The sequence below is a fragment of the Enhydra lutris genome, unplaced genomic scaffold (assembly GCF_002288905.1).
Source record: "Enhydra lutris kenyoni isolate GAN:26980312 unplaced genomic scaffold, ASM228890v2 scaffoldscaffold46, whole genome shotgun sequence".
In the NCBI taxonomy this organism is placed as follows: domain Eukaryota; kingdom Metazoa; phylum Chordata; class Mammalia; order Carnivora; family Mustelidae; genus Enhydra; species Enhydra lutris.
In genome coordinates, this window is record NW_019154130.1 from 7,660,825 (window position 1) to 7,683,349 (window position 22,525).

At 52.1% G+C, this 22,525-nt stretch overlaps 1 protein-coding gene across 1 annotated transcript; it reads right to left on the reverse strand.

The window, feature by feature from the left end:
• Positions 1-216: 216 nt before the first annotated feature.
• LOC111156456 (family with sequence similarity 109 member A) lies at positions 217-7,135 on the reverse strand. Its single transcript, XM_022517375.1, has 4 exons — positions 7,028-7,135; positions 5,635-5,717; positions 4,698-4,840; positions 217-2,839 (listed from the first exon to the last, which is right to left on the reverse strand). Exon 4 carries the CDS (start codon positions 2,814-2,816, stop codon positions 2,130-2,132), a length of 687 nt encoding a protein of 228 aa, XP_022373083.1. The 5' UTR covers positions 2,817-2,839; positions 4,698-4,840; positions 5,635-5,717; positions 7,028-7,135; the 3' UTR covers positions 217-2,129.
• Positions 7,136-22,525: the final 15,390 nt, after the last annotated feature.

The window sequence follows — 22,525 nt, forward strand, 5'->3', positions numbered from 1 at the left end:
TTCTCAACTCGAGTCTCAGTTCCCTCATCTGTAAAACGGAGCTGTTATCTGCTGTAAGATGTTGAGAATGTGCCAGGCAGAGCATCAGCCATGGGCACTCAGCATCTACTAGTCATTTCTCCTGTAGGGTCTGCTCTGCAATGAAGGATTTTGATGGAGAAAAATGACACAATCAGCCATTTTTTTTTAACCAATTTTTTAATTTTAGCCTTTACATGCCCCTCCCAGGCTGCCTGATATCTCTGTCCCCACCCAACTCTGGAGGCAGCCTGACCCCATCTTGTGCTTTTTTTGGGGGGGATGGGGTGGAAAAGGGGAGCAGTGGTAGGCACTGTACCTTTACAGAGCTTGTAAACCTGTACCAGGATGGGGGCCGACACCTCACCCACCAGCTGGGTCCGGCCAGTACATGGGCTCTGGGCAGATCTTAACATCCCTGGAGACCCAGAGCCTATAGACAACAGCAGCCATCCCTACCCCCTCCACTCCGGACTTGGAAAGGAGGGGCACGGGAAGCGTAGGAACACCCCAGAGGCACCTGTCAGCGGAACAGGACGTGTAGAGACTGGGAAGAAGGTAGAAAACCAGGTGAGATTCTTGAGGTGACGGTCTCCAGCCTAGGCTCCTGATCCTCTCCCTGGGAGCCGTGCCAACTGCCCGCCGCCGACCCTCAGCCAGCCCAGAGCTGGGGCACCTCATCCCCTCCCACCAGCTAACAAGAAACAAAAGCAGTGAAAACATCAGGCTCTGTTGCTGGGGGAAAAACACCATAAAGTATTAAAAATTAAATTAAAACTGAAGCCCCAGTCAACTGAGCCAGCAGTGAGCTGGTGACTGCAGACACAGACACCCCCCCATTCTTCCCCGAGCCCCAGGGTCTCCAAAGACAGCAGGAAGGGGCCTCAGGACCAAGGCCCACTGTCACCAAGAGGGACCCTCTGGGGAAATACAGGTTGGGGCATATGTGTCCTCAGTTGGTCCCCAGTGTGGGGCACTGAGGACTGTAAACAAAACCCAGCTTGAGGGTCAGGGGTGTCCCAGCCCCCCGAGATTCTCCCTGGAAGAATGGCCACTGTGGTGAGTACGTAAAACAGCAGTCGGCCTCGAAGCAAAGCAAGACCTGGTCTCCCCCTCAGAATATTGGGGGTGGAGGTGGGCCGGGACTGTGGAGTGAGGGGCTTCCAGAAGCCAAACACAGCATGGCAGCTGTTTCTTTGCAGTACCAGATCAGCACCCAGGCCCTTTCTGGGTGGTGAGTCAGCTCCTGGCCACCCATCCCTGGGGAACCCGGCTAGAAAGTCAGCTCAGGCCACATCTGCCCAGCTCAGGGCTGGACAAGGTCAGGCGAGCTCCTGAGAGGCCCCAGCCCACGCTGGGGCAAAAGACCCACTTCCGAAGGAGACTGAAGTATGTGGTTAAGGAGTGTCGGGAAGGCATGTGAGAACCACCACAGGGACACACGCATGGCCCAAACCAGAGGGCCGCTGCTGTGCCAGCAGTACCTTGTCAAGGCCTGGCTGAGTCCCAGAGCAAAGTCCTGCCTCGGCCCCACTGCAAGCCAAGAGCCCTGGGAGCAGGCCATCTCAGCGCACCGGCTGTGCATGAAGACCTGCGCCTGCGCGGCCTTCTGCACCTGCCTGGGGAGTCAGGAAGGCGGCCTGGAGCCAGGCCCTGGAGCAAAAGGTCAGACCCAGGTGTGGTGCTGCAAGGCCAAGGCTTCTCTCTGTCCGTGTCCAGGGCCAGTCCCAGCGGCCAGGACCAGGGCTGAGTCGGCATTGCCTTTCAGGCCCCGGATCCTCACGTGGTCCCAGTCACCCCAGTGGGGGCCTGTTAACAGCAACAGGCCTTTGCTGGATGACTCCGGCCGGCTTGGGGCCAGAGTTCCCTGGATACCAGGACTCCGGCTTCTTGAGGCTCACCGAGGCCCCGGAGGCTCCCTAGAAGCAGGCACAGGGCCCCCTTTGAGTCCCACAGCCCTAAAGCACCCCTCGGAGCCGGGTCCCGGAAACCAGGCCACCCCGACTTCCCTCAGGAACCCCTCCACCCTGGTCTCCCAGGGCAGGGCCTGTCAGAGCGAGGCCTGGGGTTGGGGTCCAGCTGGAACCAGCTCCCCCACCACTGGGGTGACGTCAGGGCTGGGCCCGGCTCCTGAGCCACTGGCTCCTCAGCGCCCTCACCTCCTGCCCATACAGCTCGTGCAGCTGGGCGAAGGAGCCAGCGCGGAGGGGCCCGTTGGGCGCCGAGGCCCGCCGCCGGGGAGGGAGAGGCGGCGGCGCGGCGCCCGGCTGGGAGCCGGCGGCGGAGGCGCCCGCCGGGCTGGGGGCGGGGCTGGCGGCCGGGGGCTCCGCGCTCCACACGGCGCAGCCGTTCTCCTTGGGCGGGAGCGCGCGCGGGCGGCGCGGCGGGTGCGGACAGTCCCCGGCCCGCATGGCGGCCAGCTGCTGCTCCAGCTCGCGCACCACGAGCCGCAGGTAGTCGAAGCTGGCCCGCGACAGCGCCTTCACCCAGCCCTCCATGGCGGCCTGGCTCTCGGCGGCCAGCACGTAGGTGCGCGCCCGGGCCCCTGCGAAGCGCACGGCGAAGGCGAACTCCTCGGCGGCCTCCACCAGCTCCACCGTGCAGCCCTCCAGGATGATGACGCCCACCGGCTCGCGGCTGGCCGGGTCCTCGAAGTAGAAGAGCATGTTGCCGCGCAGCACGAACCAGCGGCGGTGGTAGGCCGCGTGCCGGCCGCCCTTCTTGTACAGGAAGCCCGCGTTGTCCACCGGCGCGTCGCACGTGGCGTAGAAGGCCAGGCTGCGCTCGTTCAGCTTCATGGCGGCCGCGCAGGGGCCTGTCCCTGCTCCCCAGGACAGCCCACTGTGACTCACACGGCCACCGCCACCAGGTCCCTCCCCGCACCGCGCCTCGCTGTGACCTCACTGCCCCCCTTGGCCACATGCGGCCCCCAACGCCTCCCCACCCCCTCACAGCTGAGGAAACTGAGGCTCCTGGAGCAGAAGCGGCCTGGCCACGCTCACGCAGCTCTTCAGGATCAGAGCCGGGGCCCAAATGCAGGGCTAACTAGCCCCCGAAGTCTCCCCAAGGTAAGGTGGAGCGTAACTACTGCAGGCCAAGCATTTTGTATGTATTAACTCATTTCATCTCGCAGCAAACCCCCGTTGGTAGGGACTCGCACCACCCCTATTTGACAGGTGGGGTAACAAAAGACAGAGCCAGTTACTCTGACAGTCACAAAGGAGGTTGGGCGGAACTGAAATTCAAACCCAGGCCTCATCTCAGGCCCGGAGGTTTTCAGCATCCCCAGAAACCAGACCGGCTGTCTCTTTGTGGTCCCTTCCAGGTCCCAGCTCCGCTTTTATAACTGGCTTTGATTTGCCTATCCCTGGAATGGGGATATGAACAGAACTTATTTTGGAAGGCTGTAGGGCCTTCACTCATCAAACTTCATTCATCAAATTTGTTAAGGACCTTCTATGTGCCGAGGACTGTTCCAGGCACGAGGAGTACAGCCATAAACGAGAGAGGGCCACTGCCCTGGTGGCACTGACGTGCTAGTGGCAGGGGAAGAGGGCAGACCATTAACAAACAGATAAAGGTACGTCTGCGAGGTGGTCTTCAGTGCTGTTGAAAATAAAATTCAGGGAAGGGGCCAAGGGTGTTAGGGACCAAAGGAATGTTTGACTTTAGTGGGAGTCAGGAAAGGCTATACTGAGAAGGTAATATCTGAGCAAAGACCTGAGGAGGTGAGGGAGGGAGCCCCAGAGACATACCAAGCAGAGGGAAGAGCAAGTGCAAAGGCCCTGAGGTAGGAACCTGCTACTATGCTTGAGAAACAACCAGGAGGCTGGTGAGGCCAGAGCAGAGGGGGAAGGGAAGAGGCAGAAAACACTGTTATGAAGTGACCCAGATAAAAGACCCAGGGCTTGGCCCACACTTATAGGAAAGGGATGCGGAGCGCATCTAATACCCACTTAAAGCAGAGGACTCTAACTCTATACCTTTGGCCAGTGATTTTTATCCACTTTCCCCCAAAGAGTACATGATGGGGGCAACACTGGCCAGACGGGATTAACTGGGAGGTGGAACCTGGGCCCCCGACATAGCCATACCTTCCCTTAGAGTATTTCATGGACGGTTTGTTTGGGATTCACAGCCCCACTCTGCACAGGACAGTAGCTGTATTTTTCAAGAGGCAAAGCATGTAAAGTCCCTGGATTGCAGAAGGTACTCAATGAATTCCCCAGCCTGGGTGGTGCCTTACTCAGGGCCTGGAGGAATGAGGTATGGCTGGTGACTCTCTTGGGAGCATCTGCCAAACCAGGCAACCTGACCCAGAGCAGAGGGGAACGACTGCTCCCACCTGAATCCACCTCATCTAACTTGCCTGAGCAGTCAAGGAAGGCTTCCTGGAAGAGACAACACGAGCTATGATTCAGTAGCGGAGATCAGCCTATCTTGACCTAGCAGTGGGGCCAAGGTCAGACAGAGGCCCTGAAGTCTCAGGGCATGTAATCCCTGCTCTGCCTACCTGAGCTGAGTGACTTTAGACACAGGCCGCCCTGCCCTAAGCCTCAGTTCCTCTCTCTGCAAAACAGGACTCACGCGTCCTTCCTCACACCCCAACAACTCCATGTGGACCCTGGCTCCATTTTGCACAAGAACCACCCACCCTACCTGCCCCATCGCCCTCCTACCTCTCAGGCCACCACTTGCCTCCCTGCCCTCTGCCCAGTCTGGTGTCGGCTTGCTCTTCTCTGGGTTCAGATGTCAGCTCTGTAGTGTTCGGGTCGTGTGAGCCGAGCAACCTTTAAGCTTCTCTGGGCCTCCTTTTCCACATCTGTAAGATGGGATCATGACAGCACCTACATCAGGGTGTTGCGACGTGACAGTGACTCTGTAGAAGGTGCCGAGCCTCGTGCTGGACACACAGTACACCCTCAGCAGTGGTAGTGTTGATACTCTTCTCAGCCTCACCAAATGCTCCCCTCAGCACTCTGCCTCCCCGCCTCACCCCCACTGTGCACTTATCAAGCCCAGTTGATGCCCCCCCCCCCAATCCCAACCTCTTCCAAAGCACTGGTCTAATATCTCTGCCCTCTACCCCTTCCCTGTCCTCCATCCCTATTGTCACTTACCTCACAGCTGCCGTAGCTTCCTGGTCATCTCCCTGCCTCCACCCTTGCACCTTCCCTGTCCTCTTTCTTCAGGGTAAGAGCCAAACTCCCTCCTTGGCCCCTCCCCTGGCCCCACTACAATCCATTCCCCACCGAGGGATCCCGGATCCCGTTAAGAAAAGTCCAACCACACCCCTCCTCTACTCTAAACACTCCCATGACTCCCTGCTTGTCCCAGTATTAAATTCAGTCCTACCCATGGCTTCCAAATGCCCTTCCCCTCTCTTTCCCCCTTGCTCATTCAGCTCCAGCCACCCGAGCCTCCTTGCTGTTCCCCAGACACACCAGCCTTTGCCCTGGCTGTTCCCTCTGCCTGGAATGGCCCTCTTCTATTTTCACATGGCTGACTTCTCATCCTTCAGTGTCAGCTTGACCATCAGGGAAGCAGTCCCTGACCACCCTGTACGCAAGAGACACACACCCCCAGTCACTCCCCTACACCCCAACCTGAAATCACCTGAGTCGTCTCTGCCTACTCTGGGACGGCAGGGGTTTCCGGCCTGAATTCCAGTGCCTGGCATGTAGTTGATGCTCAGATACCTGTGGAATGAATCAGACAGTTATCTTTTGAAATCTCTCTGCACCCCCAACCCACATTCATAGATGTGGAGAATGGAGACAGAGAGGTTAAGTAACTTGTCCAAAGGCACAGTGCTGTGCCCAGAGTCACGTGCTCCAGGCAGCCAGCACAAAGGGGCTGATCCTAAGATGTCCCCACCCCATTAAGAGCCAAGGAAGAGCAGTTTCCCTCATGGCTCAGCAGCTGTCCCCCTGCTGCTGCCCAAATGGGGCCAGCCTGGCCCATGATCACCACCCAGCACAGAACCCCACTCTGCCCATGACTCTTGCCTCCTCCAGCCCAGAAAAAAAAAAAGAGAGAGCGAGCAGGAAACAGAAGGGGTGCAACCTCCAGCTCCTGGGAGGGCCTGGTCACCCACTTATCTCCTCACTCTCATGCTGTTTTCCAAGTTCAGAGTCCACTCCGGGTACTGCTGTTGATTCAACAGCCTTTGGCCAAGCAGGAAGCTGGAGGGAGCCTGGCCTCTCTCTGGTCCCAGGGCCAAGTTCTCTCCTCCATCTAAAAAATGTCATTTCACCTTTCCCAGCCTGTTTCCCATCTGCCAAACGGGCTGTGGAGTGGGTTGGATGGGCTAGAATGAGGAAAACCCACTGGCGAACTCTGGGAAAGGAACCGAAAGCACTGCCATTGGGAGTCGGGGTGAGCCTCATCTATAAAGTGAGAATATTAATGTCTATCCCTCTGGGAAGGATTGAATAAATCCTGAGAAGTTGTTCTGCAAAATGTTTACCAGGTAGTGAGCACTCAGGAAAGAAGCTGTCCAAAAGGCAAATTAGTTAATTCAAGGTCTCCAGGGACACAGCTGGCCCAGAATCCAGGACTCTGGGGAAACTGAGGCATGACATTTGGCATTCAATTCAAGAAGCCAGACCGCAGGTGCTGAGATTGAATCCAGCTGCACAAGTGTCCCCAACAGTGGGCATGGGTGAGAGGGTGTGGCAGGTACAGACAGAAAAACGTGCTGAGAACCCCTAAGAAGAGGGCCTCTCCAAGACCAGGGGCCACAGAGAGCCCAGGGCCCCCGCCCAGGCCCGAAGCAGCCCCACTGCCCATTGCAGAGGCTGCTTCTCCAGGTCTGGGACTGCTCCTGGCTGCCCTCTGCTCCTTTCTTTGTGTCTGGTGTGTTCCTTAAAGGACAGCCAGAGCCCAGATGAGGTGGTTCACCGCAGAACGTGGGAACCAGAGCTCCACCACGGGTGGAGGTCCCTTATGGGGCGGGGGTCGGCGGCCAAGCTCGGCCGGCAGCCGGGGTCCCCAGAGGGTAAATTACCAGTGGCGTGTTATCGCAGATGGGCAGCTCTCTCCAGCAGAGGTCTCCCAGACAGCCGGGGATCCCGAGGCCCACGGCGGCCCGAGCCCGGTCTCGCGTCCCCTCGCAGGGCCACCCGCAGGTCCCCCCTCGCCAGGCCGTCCTTACCTCGCCGTGCAGCCTAGGGAGGTGGCGGCAGCGGCGGGACGGGAGGCGCGGGGCCCCGGGGCGGCCTGGCCATGGCCCGGGACCCGCTGGGTGGCGGCGGCAAGGGTGGCGCTTTGTCTCCTGGGTGGCGGGGCTGGCGCAGCCGCGGGAGAACGCCACTCGGGCGGAAGGAGGCGGGAGCAGCCGGACGGTCCACGACCCCCGGGCGCGCCCCTTTAACCCTTCGCAACCCACCCACGCCGGGACCGCCCCGCCTTCGTCCCGCCCCCGGATTGGCCTGCCCCGACTCGGCACGCCCCTGGGTTCGCCACGCCCCCGCTGGCCGGCTCCCGAAACCGCTCTTAAAGGGACCGCGCCTAATTCCCAAATCCCCAGTGCCCTATCCCAGGAAAGAGGCCTAGGCCCGGGGGACTGCGCGCTTCTAGGGGTAAGGACCGGCGGCGGATTTGCAGGGGAAAAATCATCTGGGGTCGTGGGCGAGACCAGGTCCTGCAGCCCTAGGCCTGGAGTCGGAGCTCTTCCCTGACTAGCGTTGCCAGATTTAGAAATTTTAGCTCCCAGCCGAATCTGAAAAACAACTCTGCTAAAAATTTGTAATTTATTAAAAAAAAAAAAAAAAAAGCAACAACCTGAATACAGCACATTTCGGGCGTTTTGACAAAGTCAGTCGAGAACTGTTTTATATAAACAGGGTGCCTGGCAACCCTACCCCTTGTCCCAGTGAAGAGGGAAAGTCCTGGAGTTGGGTGGGCATGGGGTTCGGGTCCCACTGAGCCGTTTGATTGCTGTGGGCCCTTGAGAAGTCAGTTCACGTCTCTAGGTCTCTGTTTCCTCGTCTGTAAAGTAAAGACAGTGAATATAAAGTTCATGGCACACAGTAGGTGCTTTCAGCAAACAGGAACTGCTGTTCTTTTTATTCCACCCAAAATAACATTGTTCTACCTCCTGGACCTTTTTTTAATTTCTGGCTCTTGCTGCCACCCTCCAGGACTCAGTCATTGTCCGGTCCTGGCCTGAGGACAAGAGAGGACCGGAACAGACCAGGATCATGTATTCATTCTACAGCCTCTTACTAAGCACCTACTATGTGTCATGCTGTTCCTTAATCAGTCAACAACTGAGTTCTGGAAGTGATCTGTGCTAGGAAGACAGGCAGCCATGGTGAGGTAGAAAGAATGCGAGTGAAACTTTAGACAAGGTGCTCAGAGAAAGTCTCTCTGAGGAGCAGAGACCTGAATGAAGTGAGGGAGAGAGCCATGTAGATGTCCGGGAGAAGATTGTTCCAGGCAGAGGAAACAGCACATGCAACGGTCCTGAGATTGGACCATCCCAAGCATGTTTGGAGAACAGGGAACAGGCCCAGTGGGGCTGCAGCCAAGCAGGTCAGTGAAATAATCGTAGGAAATGAGGTCAGAGAGTATTGGTTGAACCAGGTGGCTTAGAGCCTTGTGGATCATAAGATTCTACTTTTACTCTGAGAAGAATGGGGAGCCATGAGAGGGTTTTGAGAACAGGAGAGAAACATGGTCTGTCTTGGGTTCGACATGGTCCTGGCTAGTGTGAGGAGGATGAACTACAAGAAGAAGGGTAGAGGCAGGAGACCAGGGAGGATCCTATTATATTAGTCTAAGCAAGTGATGGTTGTCGCTTAGAGCAAAGCAGAAGCAGTGGGGGGTGGAGAGGAGCGGTTGAATTCTAGGCCTTCCCTGATAGTGAAGCCAGCACGGGAGAAAGTAGGACCAAGACCCACAACATGGAGCGAGACAGATACCTAAATGCATCTGATAGCGACTGAACCCCTGAATCCACCTATGCCGGATGCTGCCGTAATTCTTCAGCCAGGAAAGCATAGCCCGAATTTCCGCAACTGTAAACACTCACCGGATTAGGAAAATGCCAGGCACAAAGATTTCTGGGTCTTGATGTGCGGAAATGTTCCCAGAAGTCTGTGAACCTTGGTTCTCAGAGCCCCTCATGCTACAGTTGGGGTTTTCCACGGGTGAAAGAGGCAGAAAGCAACCACCTGGCATCTTTTTTTTTTAAATTCCTCAATATTTATTGTAATTTTAATTGAGGTGAAATTCATGTAACAAAAAATTAATCATTTTATTTATTAAAAAAAAAAATTTTTTTTGGAGTAATCTCTACACCCAACGCGGGGCTTGAACTTACAACCCTGAGATCCAGAGTTGCATGCTCCACCAACTGAGCCAGCCAGCCAGGTGCCCTCAAAATTAACCATTTCAAAGTAAACATAACATATAGCACGGTGAGGGACACCTGGGTGGCTCAGTCTGTTAAGCGTCTGCCTTTGGCTCAGGTCATGATCCCGGGGCCCTGGGATCGAGTCCCACATTGTGCTCCTTGCTCAGCGGGGAGCCCGTTTCTCCCTCTGCCTGCCACTCCCCCGCTTGTGCTCTCTCTCGCTGACAAATAAATAAAATATTTAAATGCATATGTGTGTGTGTGTGTGTGTGTGTGTGTGTGTGTATACATACATATATAGCATGGTGACTAGTTGATAACACAGTTTGTATAATTTAAATTTGCTAAGAGAGTAGAGCTTAAATGTTCTCACCAAAAGAAGAAAAAAAAAACAAAAAAGAAATGCTAAAACACATTGATGATGTGTTAACTAGGGGAGAGGAATCTTCACAATGTTTATATATGTATCAAATCATCACAGTGTACACTTTAAATGTCTTACTTTTAATTTGTCCATTATATCTCCATAAAGCTAAAAATAAAGAAAGAAAAGAAAAAAGATAGAGCTCCGAGCTTTAAAAAGTCACCAACATGGGGCACCTGAGTGGCTCAGTGGGTTAAGCCTCTGCCTTCGGCTCTGGTCATGATCCCAGGATCCTGGGATCGAGCCCACACATCGGGCCCTCTGCTCGGCAGGGAGTCTGCTTCCTCCTCTCTCTCTGCCTGCCTCTCTGCCTGCTTGTGATCTCTGTCTGTCAAATAAATAAATAAAATTTAAAAAAAAAGTCACCAACACAGGGGTGCCTGGGTGGCTCAGTTGGTTAAGGGTCGTACTGTTAGTTTTGGCTCAGGTCATGATCTCAGGGTCGTGGGATCGAGCCCCACATCAGACTCCGTGCTGAGTACGGAGTCCCCTTCAGATTCTTTCTCTCTGCCTCCTGGCATGCATGCTTTCAATCTCTCTCTCTTGCTCATAAATAAATAAATAAATTCTTTTTAAAAAAACGTCACCAGCACAAAATAAAAGAAACAATTCAGTGACATTTAGTACATTGATGATGTTTAATCACCAACACTATCTAGTCTCAGAACATTCCTGTCACTCCAAAGTAAAACCCCACATCCTTTAGCAGTCACTCCCCTTTCTCCCCTCCCTCCAGCTCCTGGCAACACCCAATCTACTTTCTGTCTTTTTTTTTTTCATGGAAGTGTACTTGACACACAATGCTACATTAGTTTCAGGTGTACAACATAGTGATTCAACAACTCTGTACTTAAGCGCTGTTCACCGCAAGCGCAGCGGCCATCTGTCACCATGCAACACTACTACAGTATTATTGATCGTCCTCCCTGTGCTGTCCTTTTCATGTCTGTGACTTCTCTTCCACAACCAGAAGCCTGTGTCTTCCACTCCCCTTCACCCATTTTGCCCATCTCCACCTCCCTCCCCAAGGGCAACTACCAGTTTGTTCACTGTATTTATGGGTCTGTTTCTGTTTTTTTGTTGTTATTTGTTCATTTTTGTTTTTTAGATTCCACATGTAAGTGAAATTGTATGAAGATCGTCTTTCTCTATCTGACTTATTATATACCCTCTAGGTCGATCCATGTTGTTGCAAATGGCAAGATTTCAGTCTTTTTTATGGCTGAGTAATATTCCATTTTGTGTATCTACCCCACATCCTTGTCCATTCATCTGTGGGTGGACACGGGCTGCTTCCATATCTTGGCTGTTATAAGTAATGCTGCATTAAACACAGGATTGCATATAGCTTTTCAAATTAGTGTTTTTACTTTCTTTGGATAAATACCCAGTAGTGGGATTACTGGATCATACTGTGTTACTATTTTTAATTTTCTGAGGCATCTCCACACTGTTTTCCGCAGCGGTTGCACCAATTTACATTTCCACCATCAGGAGAGTCCCTTTTCCTCCACGTCCTCAGCAACATATGTTATTTCTGGTTGTGGTTGTGGTTGTTTTAATTCTGGCTATTCTGATGGGAGTGAAGTGCTATCCCATTGTGGTTTTAATTTTCATTTCCCTGAGGATGAGTGATGTGGAGCATCTCTTCATGTGTCTATTGGCCATCTGGATGTCTTCCTTGGGAACATGTCAATTTACGTCTTCTGCTTATTTTAATTGGATTATTTGGTTTTGAGGTGTTAGGTTGCATGAGTTCTTTATATATTTTGCATATTAACCCCTTATTGGATATATCATTTGGGAATATCTTCTCGCATTCAGTAGGTTGCCTCTACTTTCTGTTGCTATGGATTTATCAATGCTGGATATTTCATGTAAGTGGAATCATAGTATAGGGCTTTTGTGCCTGACTTCTTTCACTTAGCATAGTGTTTTCAATGTCCATGAGCCTTACAGCATTTATCAGTACTTCCTTTCTTTGTGGCCGATCCGTATTTCACCGTACGGATATGCTACCTTTTGTTTATCCTTTCATCTGTTGAGGGGTATTCTGTCATCCCAGCCTTTGGCGGCTGTGAATGGCTGAGCAGCTTTGTGGCTGGGGACTGGGGAGAGCTGGAGAAGAGGCCGTGATTGAGAAGGCCTGGAAAGGGGAATTTGAGAACCAGAACTGAGTTGTGGCTGCGGTTACCGATCCTGATGATTTTACCTCCAAACCATGTCTGAGTCTGTCACTTCTCCATCCTTGCCACCACTTCCCCATCCCAGGCCACCATCAACTCTCAGCTCTCACCAGGACAGCTGCTGTGGCCTCCTCTCCCGTCTCCCGGCTGCCCCTCCAACACCTGCACCGGGTGAATCCATCTTCCTCTGAGGGAATCCTAGTAAAACTTAAGGCAAACCAAGGCACGGCACTCTCTTACTCAGAGCCTTTCCGTGGCTCCCCACTGCCTCAGAAGCACGTCCACCTCCACCCTGTGAGTGACAAGGTCCTACTTGTCCTGGACTCTGCCCACCCCTTCCAGCTTCTCATGCTTCTCATGCATGGTGTCCTATCCCCACTCCCTCAGCTTCAGCCCCCTGGCTTCCTTCTGCTCCAGCAACGCACCGTGCTCAGGGCCTTTGCACATGTGGCCCATTTCCAGGCTCCTCCTTCAAGTCCTCACCCAGCCATCCCCTCTTCCCAGCCCCACCCCACTGAGTCCAGTGCCTTGGTTTCCTCCAAGTCATTCTTTGTTTCCTCCAGTCATTCTTTCCACCAGCATTTATCGAGCATGACTGTGTCCCAGGGACGAGGGATACAAGGTAAAAATAAGTCCATGCCTGCTCATAGCAGCAATATTCCCAATAACCAAAAGTTGGAAGTGACCCAAGTGTCCAAGTGTCCATCAACAGATGAATGGATAAATAAAATATGGTGCATCCATAAAATGGAATATTACTCAGCCATAATTAAGGAATAGAGTTCTGGGGCGCCTGGCTGACTCAGTTGGTAGATCGCCTGACCCTTGATCTTGGGGTTGTAGGTTCGAGCCCCGGGTTGGGTATAGAGATTACTTAAAAATTAAAACTCTGGGGGGCACCTAGTGGTATTGTTGGTTAAGTGTCCGACTCTTAGTTTCTGCTCGGGTTGTGATCTCAGGGTTGTGAGATCGGGCCCTGCATAGAGCTCTGCTCAGCGCTAAGCACAGAGTCTGCTGGGACTCTCTCTCTCCCTCTTCTTCTGCCCCTCCCCGGCAAAAAACTTTAAAAAATAAATAAATAAGAATAAATAAAATGGTCAATTTTATGCCATGTGAATTTCTCTTCAATAAATTAGGGTTGGGTATATTTAAAATAAGCTGTACACCCAACGTGGGGTCCCAGCTCACAAGCACAAGACCAAGAGTCTTGGGGCACCTGGGTGGCTCAGTGGGTTAAGCCTCTGCCTTCAGCTCAGGTCATGATCTCAGGGTCCTGGGATCAAGCCCTGCATTGGGCTCTCTGCTCAGCAGGGAGCCTGCTTCTGCCTCTCTCTCTCTGCCTGCTGCTCTGCCTACTTGTGATCTCCGTCTGTCAAATAAATAAATAAAATCTTAAGAGTCTCATGCTGTACAGACTAAACCAGCCAGGTGCCCCCTTCAATACGATGTTTAAAAAAAAGAAAGAAAAAAAGACAAGTGCTCCTCCCCTCTCTTACTAGAGGGGGGTGAAAAGGAAGCAACATTCACATAGCACAGTAGATGAAGTTAGGAGTCAAGAAGAAAAATGAAGCAGGGGAAGAACATAGGAAGTGTGAGTGATAATGAGCTTGCCCTCCTGGGTTGCTAGTTGGGGCCAGGAAGACCTCCCAGAGAAGGCGCTTTTCAGGAAAGGCCTGAAGGAAATAAGGGCACAAACCATGAGGATATCCAGAGGGAAAAGCATTCTTGGCAGAGAGAATAGCAAATGCAAAGCCTCAGAGGCAAGAAACATATTAAGGAGGCCAGTGTGGCTGGAGAAGAAAGAGCAAGAAGAGAGGAGAGATGAGATCAGGAGGCCCGTGGGCTTTTCTCAGAAGGCGAGATGAGGAGGAACTCGCAAGGAGGCCAGAGGGCACATGCGATGGGGGGGGGGGGGGAAAAAAAAACAGGAGAAACCAACTGTAGGCCGTGTACTTGGGGTTGATGACTCTGTGCCTAACCTGTCACTACCCCAACCCCCGTTAGATGGTAGGTCCACAAGGGCAGGGAGTTTGCTTTTCTCGCACCTGCGTCCCCACGCCTGGCACAGCTTTGGGCACATAGTCGGGGCTGGGTGACTGGCACATGACTCAGGGCCTGAGCCAGTCCTCCTGGGAAGGTGCCCACAGGACCTGCCATCTCACTTCCAGATCTCACCTCCCTGCCCCCCCCCCCCTTGTCTTAGCCACGAGCAGGGGAAGACCTGCTCCAAGCTGGGGTCTGAGGCAGAGTTTCCTTCCACAGCGGCCACCCCACCCCAGCAGTGGGCAGGACCTGCCAGCCCCAAGAAGGAACTGAAATTGTCCTCCACCACAACTCGCGGGCCTGGCACACGGCAGGCTGGGAAGCACATGGGGGAAGGGGAGTGACCGGAAGGGCCAGAGTCCCTGACTTCAAGGGCCCCTCCTCTGGTATCCTCGCCAGCGGCCTAAAGCCGCATCCTGGGTATGAGCGAAATTTTGCTGAAAGCATAGAGACCTGGAAGGTCTTGCCAGCTCATTCCATAGCATTGCCAGCTCCTCTCCTTGTCCCCTCCATCTCTTATGGGGCCTCTCCCCACTCCTTAAAGCCTCTCCTTGCCACTGACCCCCGAATTACTGAATTCTTTCTCCCAAGGACTTAAGCCTCCTCCCAGTTTCACCAGCTCCTTAGCTAGTTAGTTAAAAGGAGGCTCCACAGGCACACTCGTGATCCTGAGATCTGGTCACCTGCTCTGCCAACTGAGCCAGCCAGGCACCCCCCTGCAAGGTGTATTGCTGATCTGCCAAGCTCTTTCTCCCCAGACCCTCACATGGAATCTGCAAGGCTCAGAGAAGGTGAGTAACATGCCTGTGGTCACACAGGAAGGGGCAGAGCTGGCATTACTACCCAGACCTGTTTGATATCAAAGCCTACCATGCAGCTGGCTCCACCTCAAGTCCAAAGAAACGGCATTCCCCTTATTCCGGTCCTGCGCTAGCAAAACCTGCAAACAACTAATCCCTTCCCTTGACACAAGCCACTCCCATTCCCAGAACAGCGGAATGGCTGCCTTTAGTCTTTATATGAAGTGTGATTTGTTTTTCTTCCTTCTAGGCCAGATTGGCCTGGTCCCTGAGCTGCACCCTAGATGGCAGAAGGGACAGAGGAGTCTTACATTTGCCAACGAAATTAACAGGCTTAATGTGTATAAGTGGGTTCTGATCCCCACTCTTCCATTTTCAAGCTGTGTCACCTTCAGCAAGTCATTTAACCTCTCTGTGCCTTGGTTTCCTCATCTGTAAAACAGAAGAAATAACAGCATCATGTCATCCCGTTCCTACCCTCACCCCCCGTGGCTCATAAGGTGTTAGGAGAGGGTTCAGGAAAAATGGCTCATGTTCACTGAGCTGTGCTGTGTGTTTTACTTGTCAGGACAACACTGAGAAGTAGGAGCGATTTTACCATCCCCATTTTACAGATAAATAAACCAAGATGAAATGGCTTGCCTGGCCTCATGCAGCGAGCAAAATGAGTTCAAATCCAGGCAGTCCCACTTTGAGTCTAAATCTTGCCACCCCATATGGTTAAGAATAAAAAGCCCTAGGGCGCCTGGGTGGCTCAGTGGGTTAAAGCCTCTGCCTTCAGCTTGGGTCATGGTCTCATTGTCCCGGGATCGAGCCCCGCATCGGGCTCTCTGCTCAGCAGGGAGCCTGCTTCTGCCTCTCTCTCTGCCTGCCTCTCTGCCTACTTGTGATCTCTGTCTGTCAAATAAATAAATAAATCTTTTTTTTTTTTAAAGATTTTATTTACTTATTTGAGGGAGAATGAAAATAAATAAATCTTAAAAAAAAAAAAAAAAAAAAAAAAAAAAAGAATAAAAAGCCCGCAGAACAGGGTTGGCAGGTAGTAAATCCTCCGTAACTGTGGGGTGTTACCACCTTCTGCTCACAAGTTTTGTCAGCAGTTCACACCTTCGAGAAATAGAAAACGTAAAAAAAAACAGGGGCGCCTGGGTGGCTCAGTCAGTTAAGCGTCTGCCTTCGGCTCAGGTCATGATCCAAGAGTCCTGGGATCGAGCCCCACGGCCTGCCCAGTGGGGAGCCTGCTTCTCCCTCTGCCTCTGCTGCTCCCCCTGCTTGTGCTCTCTCTCAAGTAAATAAAAATCTTTGAAACTAAAAGTAAATAATAAGTAACAGATTTTTTAAAAAGTAACAAGAACTAAAAAGCTGTGATGCCAGACCTGGGTTTGAATCCTGGCTTGGAATCTGAGTAGCTACGCAACTTAAGGGAAGTCACCTTCACCTCTCTGGGCCTCAGTTTCCTCACCTGGAAAACAGAGATAGGGGTTGTTGGAAGAATTCAGTGAACTTTGAGGTCCTTGCCAACTTGCCACTGTCCGTTTATTTAAGAGGTCACTTACCAACGAGCACGAGAACAGACTGCAGTGTCTGTAGGGTCCACCGTTGGATCCCCAGTGTCTGGCACATAGTAGGGGCTCAGAAGATCTCAGCCTGATGAGGGGAGTATTTTCCTGCCCCCCATGGCGCCCCAGCTTCTCTCAGCCTGCCCGGCACCTGCTACTCCTTACTTCCAATCCCAAGACCATGTCCTCATCTCCTATTTCAGCCATGAGAAACCCATGAGGGACCTTCTGTGGGGGATGATTCCTGGGAGGCACCACTGTTGTTCTTGGATGGGAGTCTCTCAGTTGCTAAGTGACCAAAAGCCTGCCCACAAACAGGGCTTCAGCCAACGAGAGCCAACCAACTGACGCACCTGGCTGAGAAGTCTAAGAGTAACAGTGTTTCAGGTGTGGCTGGATCTAGCTGTGTACATCAGTAGTTCTCAGTGTCTCTGTCTCCAAGTTATTTTTTGCTCTGAGTGTTTTCATTCTGAGACACAGTGGCCCTCTAGAAGCTCCAAGCTTATGTCTTCCCAGCTCTAAAATTTTCAAGTGGAATAGGACACTTTCTTGCTGTTCTGCCTGAGCCCGAAATTGATTCTCACAGGTCCCTGCCCATCCTTGAGCCAGTCATTGGAGCAGGGATGGGAAGGTCAGCCCCAGAGAACATCTTGATCTGAGACTACCTAGAAAACCAGGTGCTGCTGCCATAGCAAGGGGAAGCCAGGCCACCCTGATGGCCACCGATCATGGGCAATCACCCCAAAACTGAAGAGAGCCCAGCTTGGGGAAAATGGAAATGTGGGGCTCGGCTGCTCTCTGTGCACGCCCTCAGCTTCCTACTTCTGTTTCCAAGAGTATTGCTGAATATTTCCCTCTCTCCTCTCCTCCTCTCTGCTCCTCCTCTCTTTGGTCCTGTGGCTCCTGCTGCCCAGAGAGGTGAAGTAACTTGTCCCAGGTCACACAGCCAGCACATGTGGCAGAGTCCAGAGGCGTCCCCAGGCAGCTGACGGCAAAGTCCTGCTCTGGGCTCAGGAGTAAGCCAAGGCCAAGGTGCTACCGTAGCCCAGTCCCAGACAGCCCACAGAGGACACTGCAGCCTCCTCACACCAGTCACCTCTGCCCTCAAATATGCACCTGACCTGTGACTCCATTTTCTCCCCAGAAAGGACCTGATTGCCTGGTGGCCATCCTTAAGCATAGAGCTGCTGCTGGACAACCTTCCCATGGTTCCTTTGGCTCACCTTGAAGCCATGCTCAGTCACCCAGTGGCTGGCCAGGGGCTCAGGTGTCCACTAGCATGGTCTCATAGGGGTCTCACTGGGGTCTCAGAGCCACCCTGGGTGATCTGCAGGTGACATGTCACTCATGTCACATGCTCTGTGGGACCATCCCCAGCGTCTGCCAGGCCAGGGGTAGGAGACCAGGATCCGGCAGCCCATTTTGGGGTGAAGACCAGCCTGTGGGGGACTGGAGGAATAAAGGAGACACATCTCCAAACCTTAGTCCTCTACCTAACCCTTTTTTGGTTACATTTTTTTTAATTGAGGTGAAATTCACATAATATAAAATTAATCCTTTTAAAGTGAACAATTCCGTGGCATTTACCACATTCACAATGTTGTACAACCCCTACAGCTTCCTAATTCCAAAACCTTTTCATCCCCATAAAAGAAAACCCCATACTTAGAACCAGGAACTCCCCATCCTCATCCTCCCCCTCCCCTGACCCAGAACAAACAGTGATCTGTGGAATTACCCCTTCTGCCTATTTCACAGAAATGGAATTATACACTATGGGACCTTCTGTGTCGGGCTTCCTTTACTCAGCACATTGGGGTTTTTCTGTGTGTGGAAGGGGGTTTTGTTTTGTTTTCTTTTTGTTTTTTAATTCCATGTGAATTTGTCTTTTTTAAAGTTTATTTAGTTAAGTCATCTCTATATCCAACTGGGGGTTCAAACTCACAACCCCGAGATCAAAAGTCGCATGTTCCTCCAACCAAGCCAACCAGGCTCCCCTCACTCCGCATATTATTTGGAGGGCCATCCATGTTTTATCATATGGCAGTATTTCCTTTTTATGGTTGAGGATAGATCACATCTTGGTTGTCCATTCATCCACTGATGGACATCTGGGTTGTTTCTACATTTTGCCTCTGTGAACACTGAATGGACATTCATATACAAGTGTCTGTTCGAGTACCTGTCACCAGTTCTTTGGGTCTGTATTTTAGCTAACAGTCTAATGCTTCTTGTAGTGTAGATAGGAAAGGGTCGCATTCTCAGGTGTTTGCAGTCCCGTACCCCTCAGTGTAAAGGGGGGACCCGAGAACAGGTTTAGCTCATCATGAGCAGCATCATTGATCAAGTGTCCTGTGCTACACAGATATGTTCATTCAATCTTCACAAATACTCTGTGCAGTAGGTATTATTCTCATCCCCATTTTGCAGATGAGGAAACAGACTTAGATCAAGTCACCAGCACGAAGGTGACAGAACCAAGGCTTGCGTAACAACCGTGTGCTTTGGAGTCACCATCCACCAATAATCACTTAGCACCTACCTTTTGTTTGGTCTCAGCACAAGGTTTTGAAGCACCTGATGTGTGCCCGAATCCTGCTCCATCCCAGCGGTTCAAAGGTGAGCAAAAACATTGCCTCCCCCTCCAAGAGCTCAGAGTCTGGGGGGTATACAGATAGATGCATGAGTAATTGCACCATAAGAGACAAGCCCCCTCTCCCTCAGAAGCTTGTGGCAGAGGGAGCCAAAGGAGGCCAGAGGAGGCAATGTCCCGAGGGAACCGGAGTAGACTTCGAGCACAGATCATGTTTCGGGGGTTTTGAAGGATGCATAAGAGTTTGCCAAGCAGAGGAAAGGAAAAGGGAATGTCAGGCAGTGAGAATAGTGTGGGCAAAGGTCTGGAAACGGGAAGCGGGGTCAGAAAGAAGTCTGGTGTGGCCAGAGCACAGGGTGTTTGGTGGATATGAGGCAAGAGGTCCCTGAGGATGAGACTGTGAAGGGGCCTGGCCTGTCAGGGTGAGGCTTTTATGCAGAAGGTAATAGGAGCCTTGGAGGGTTTAGAGCGGGGGAGAGAGGTCGCACATAACCAAGTTTGTGCCTTGGAAATTAACAATGACATTTATTGAGCACTTACCGCTTGTAGCAGGGACTTTTACATGAATTAAGTTAATTTTCATTACAATCCTGCTCAGGACGCCGCTTCCCAGGCCGCCACCCCAAGGCTGCCACCAGAGGGCGCCAGAGCTGCGCGCAATTCGGCCGGCGCCGCTGACCCGCAGCCTGGGACCGCGGCAAAGCGGCAAAGCTCGCGCTAGGGAAGCTCGTGCGCGGCGCGCAGATCCAGAGGCAGGGGTAGGACTGCGGAAGTGGCAGGTTGTACGTCCTGTGGGGAGCCATTAGGGCCTTTAATTACCGGGATTGGAAGTGAATAATTATCTACTCGGCCTTAGGCCGCTGAGTCACTTCCCCTCCGAAACCAGATTCTCTGGGGGAAGAGGGGACAACTCGTAGCTCCCCAAGGACGGGCTGGGGGCCCTTGGGGTGGGCACCGGGCGCTGTGCTCCTGTGAATCGGCTGGGCATGGACTTGGTGGCGGCTCTCTGCGGTGGTCCCGTGCTCAACGTGGCCCTCTGCCTGGGTTGTGCATGTGCAGCTCCTCTGAAATCTGGGTGGAGGCAGCCATACCCTCTCAGCTTTGCAGGGCCCAGCACGCTGGAGACCAGCTGGAGCCACAGCTGGGGCAGCCGATGGTGGGGGTGGGGGTGGGGGAGCCCGGAACGGCGACCCCTCCCTTGAAATCCTCCTGCCACCCAGGTCCTTGATGACCTCCGAAGGGCCTCTGGGGTCATTCTTCTAACATCTTGGACCTTCTGCAGCTTTCCTCTTTTTCTTCTGGGTCTCCAGCAGAATCACCCTTAAGGGTCTGTTCATGGCACCCTGTACTCTTCCAGCCTCTACCCACATCACCCAGTGCCAAAGCTGCTTCTACATTTTTAGGTATTTGTTACAGCAGCTTCCACTTCTCAGTATGGACGTTCTATCTTAGGCCATTCAGAAACAACAGAAATGTATTCCTTACAATTCCGGAGTGGGAAGCCCTAGATCAAGGCCCTGGCAGATTCAGCGTCTGCTCCTTTCCAGCTCAGAGATTGTGGCTTCTGGCTGTAACCTTTCCTGGCAGAAACAGAGGGGGATCTCTTTGGGGTCTTTTTTATAATCTTTTATATAGGTCATGAAGGCTCTGATCTCATGACCCATTCGCCTCCCAAAGACCCCACCTCTTAACACCATCCCCCTAGGAGGTTGGGATTTCAACATGAGTCTTTGGAGGATATAAACATTCAGTCCATAGGGGGCAGGACCAGGCGCTCAGGCTTCATCCTGTGACCCAGACTTTGTTTCCCATAGGGAAAGGATAGGTCTGCAGAAGCACATTTTATAGATGTGAACACCAAGGTCTCTGCTCACTAACTGGGTGACCTCAGGCAACAGTCTTTACTGTCAAACCTCAGTGTCCTCATCTGTAGAATGAGTGTGAGGCTCTCGTGCCCACAGAGCTGATCTCTGTGGCCACCATTCTTCAGAACCACTCCCTGAGGGACCTATGACTCACATCCAATTACACATTATAATCAACACTCTGTCGGACATGTACTGTTCATACAGAAGCGCTATCCAAACTCCCAGCCATCACTGTAAGTTTTCTCATCAAATTCTCTCACACAGCCCAACCAAGCCAGCCCTGTGACTGTCCCCGTTTTACAGACAAAAAAAATTGAGGTCTAGGGAGTCCAAGTGATCACCCAGCTAAGAGGATGCCAAACCTGTCGGGGTGACCCCAGAGCCTTCATTCTTAACCGGGGTCCCCTCAGACAATGCTGTTCTGTCTTTGAAGTGGGGAGATTCTGATCCGGCCTAATGACTTTACTTTTCAATGACTCAGTTTCCTCATAATAAAGTGGGGATAACGGGGCGCCTGGGTGGCTCAGTGGGTTAAAGCCTCTGCCTTCGGCTCAGGTCGTGATCCCAGCGTCCTAGGATCGAGCCCCACATCGGGCTCTCTGCTCAGCAGGGAGCCTGCTTCCCCTTCTCTCTCTACCTGCCTCTCTGCCTGCTTGTGATCTCTGTCAAATAAATAAATAAAATCTTTAAGAAAAATAAAATAAAATGGGGATAATAACAAGAGGAAGAGTACCTAGCCCATGGCTGTCATGAGAACGAAATGAGTTAACTGATGGAAAATGTCCAGAGCCACGCCGTCGAGGACAGAGATCACTGACCACATGAGGCTATTTAAATTTTAATTCATTAACTCTACAGAAAATGAAAATTTAGTTCCTCAGTGACCCTTGCCAGAGTTCAAATGCTCAGTAGCCTCATGTGGCTCGTGGTGACATTTTGGACAAGTGCAGACAGCACATCTCCATCATCACAGGAAGTTTCCTCTGCCAGCACTGGCGTGGAGTGATGCCTGACAAGACGCAAGCCTCCGCAACTGGTAATTGTATTATTATTAATCCTAGATAGTTAGCTATTATGATTACACTATTATTCTATTACTGTTAGTCCTCTTTCTAGCCTGTTATTACTTTATTATTTTTTTAAAAATGTTTTTATTAATTTGAGAGAGTGCGAGTGAGAGCACGAGCAGGAGGGAGGGGAAGACGGAGAGGGAGAAGCAGACCGCCAGTGGAACAGGGAGCCCCACATGGAGCTTGATCTCAGGACCCCAGGGTCATGACCTGAGCCCAAGGCAGCCGCTTAACTGACTGAGCCACCCAGGTGCCCCTATTTATTATTTTAAATCCTGTAACTATTAAGTGCTATTATTAGTCCTGGGGCTGTTAACTATGATTATATTATTATTATATTACGTTTGTTATTATTATTATTATTTAAGTTTATTTATTTTTTTAAAGATTTATTTTTATTTATTTGACAGACAGAAATCACAAGTAGGCAGAGAGGCAGGCAGAGAGAGAGGGGGGAAGCAGGCTCCCCGCTGAGCAGAGAGCCCGATGTGGGGCTCGATCTCAGGACCCTGAGATCACGACCTGAGCCGAAGGCAGAGGCATCAACCCACTGAGCCATCCAGGCGCCCCTAAGTTTATTTTTTTAGTCATCCCTACACCCAG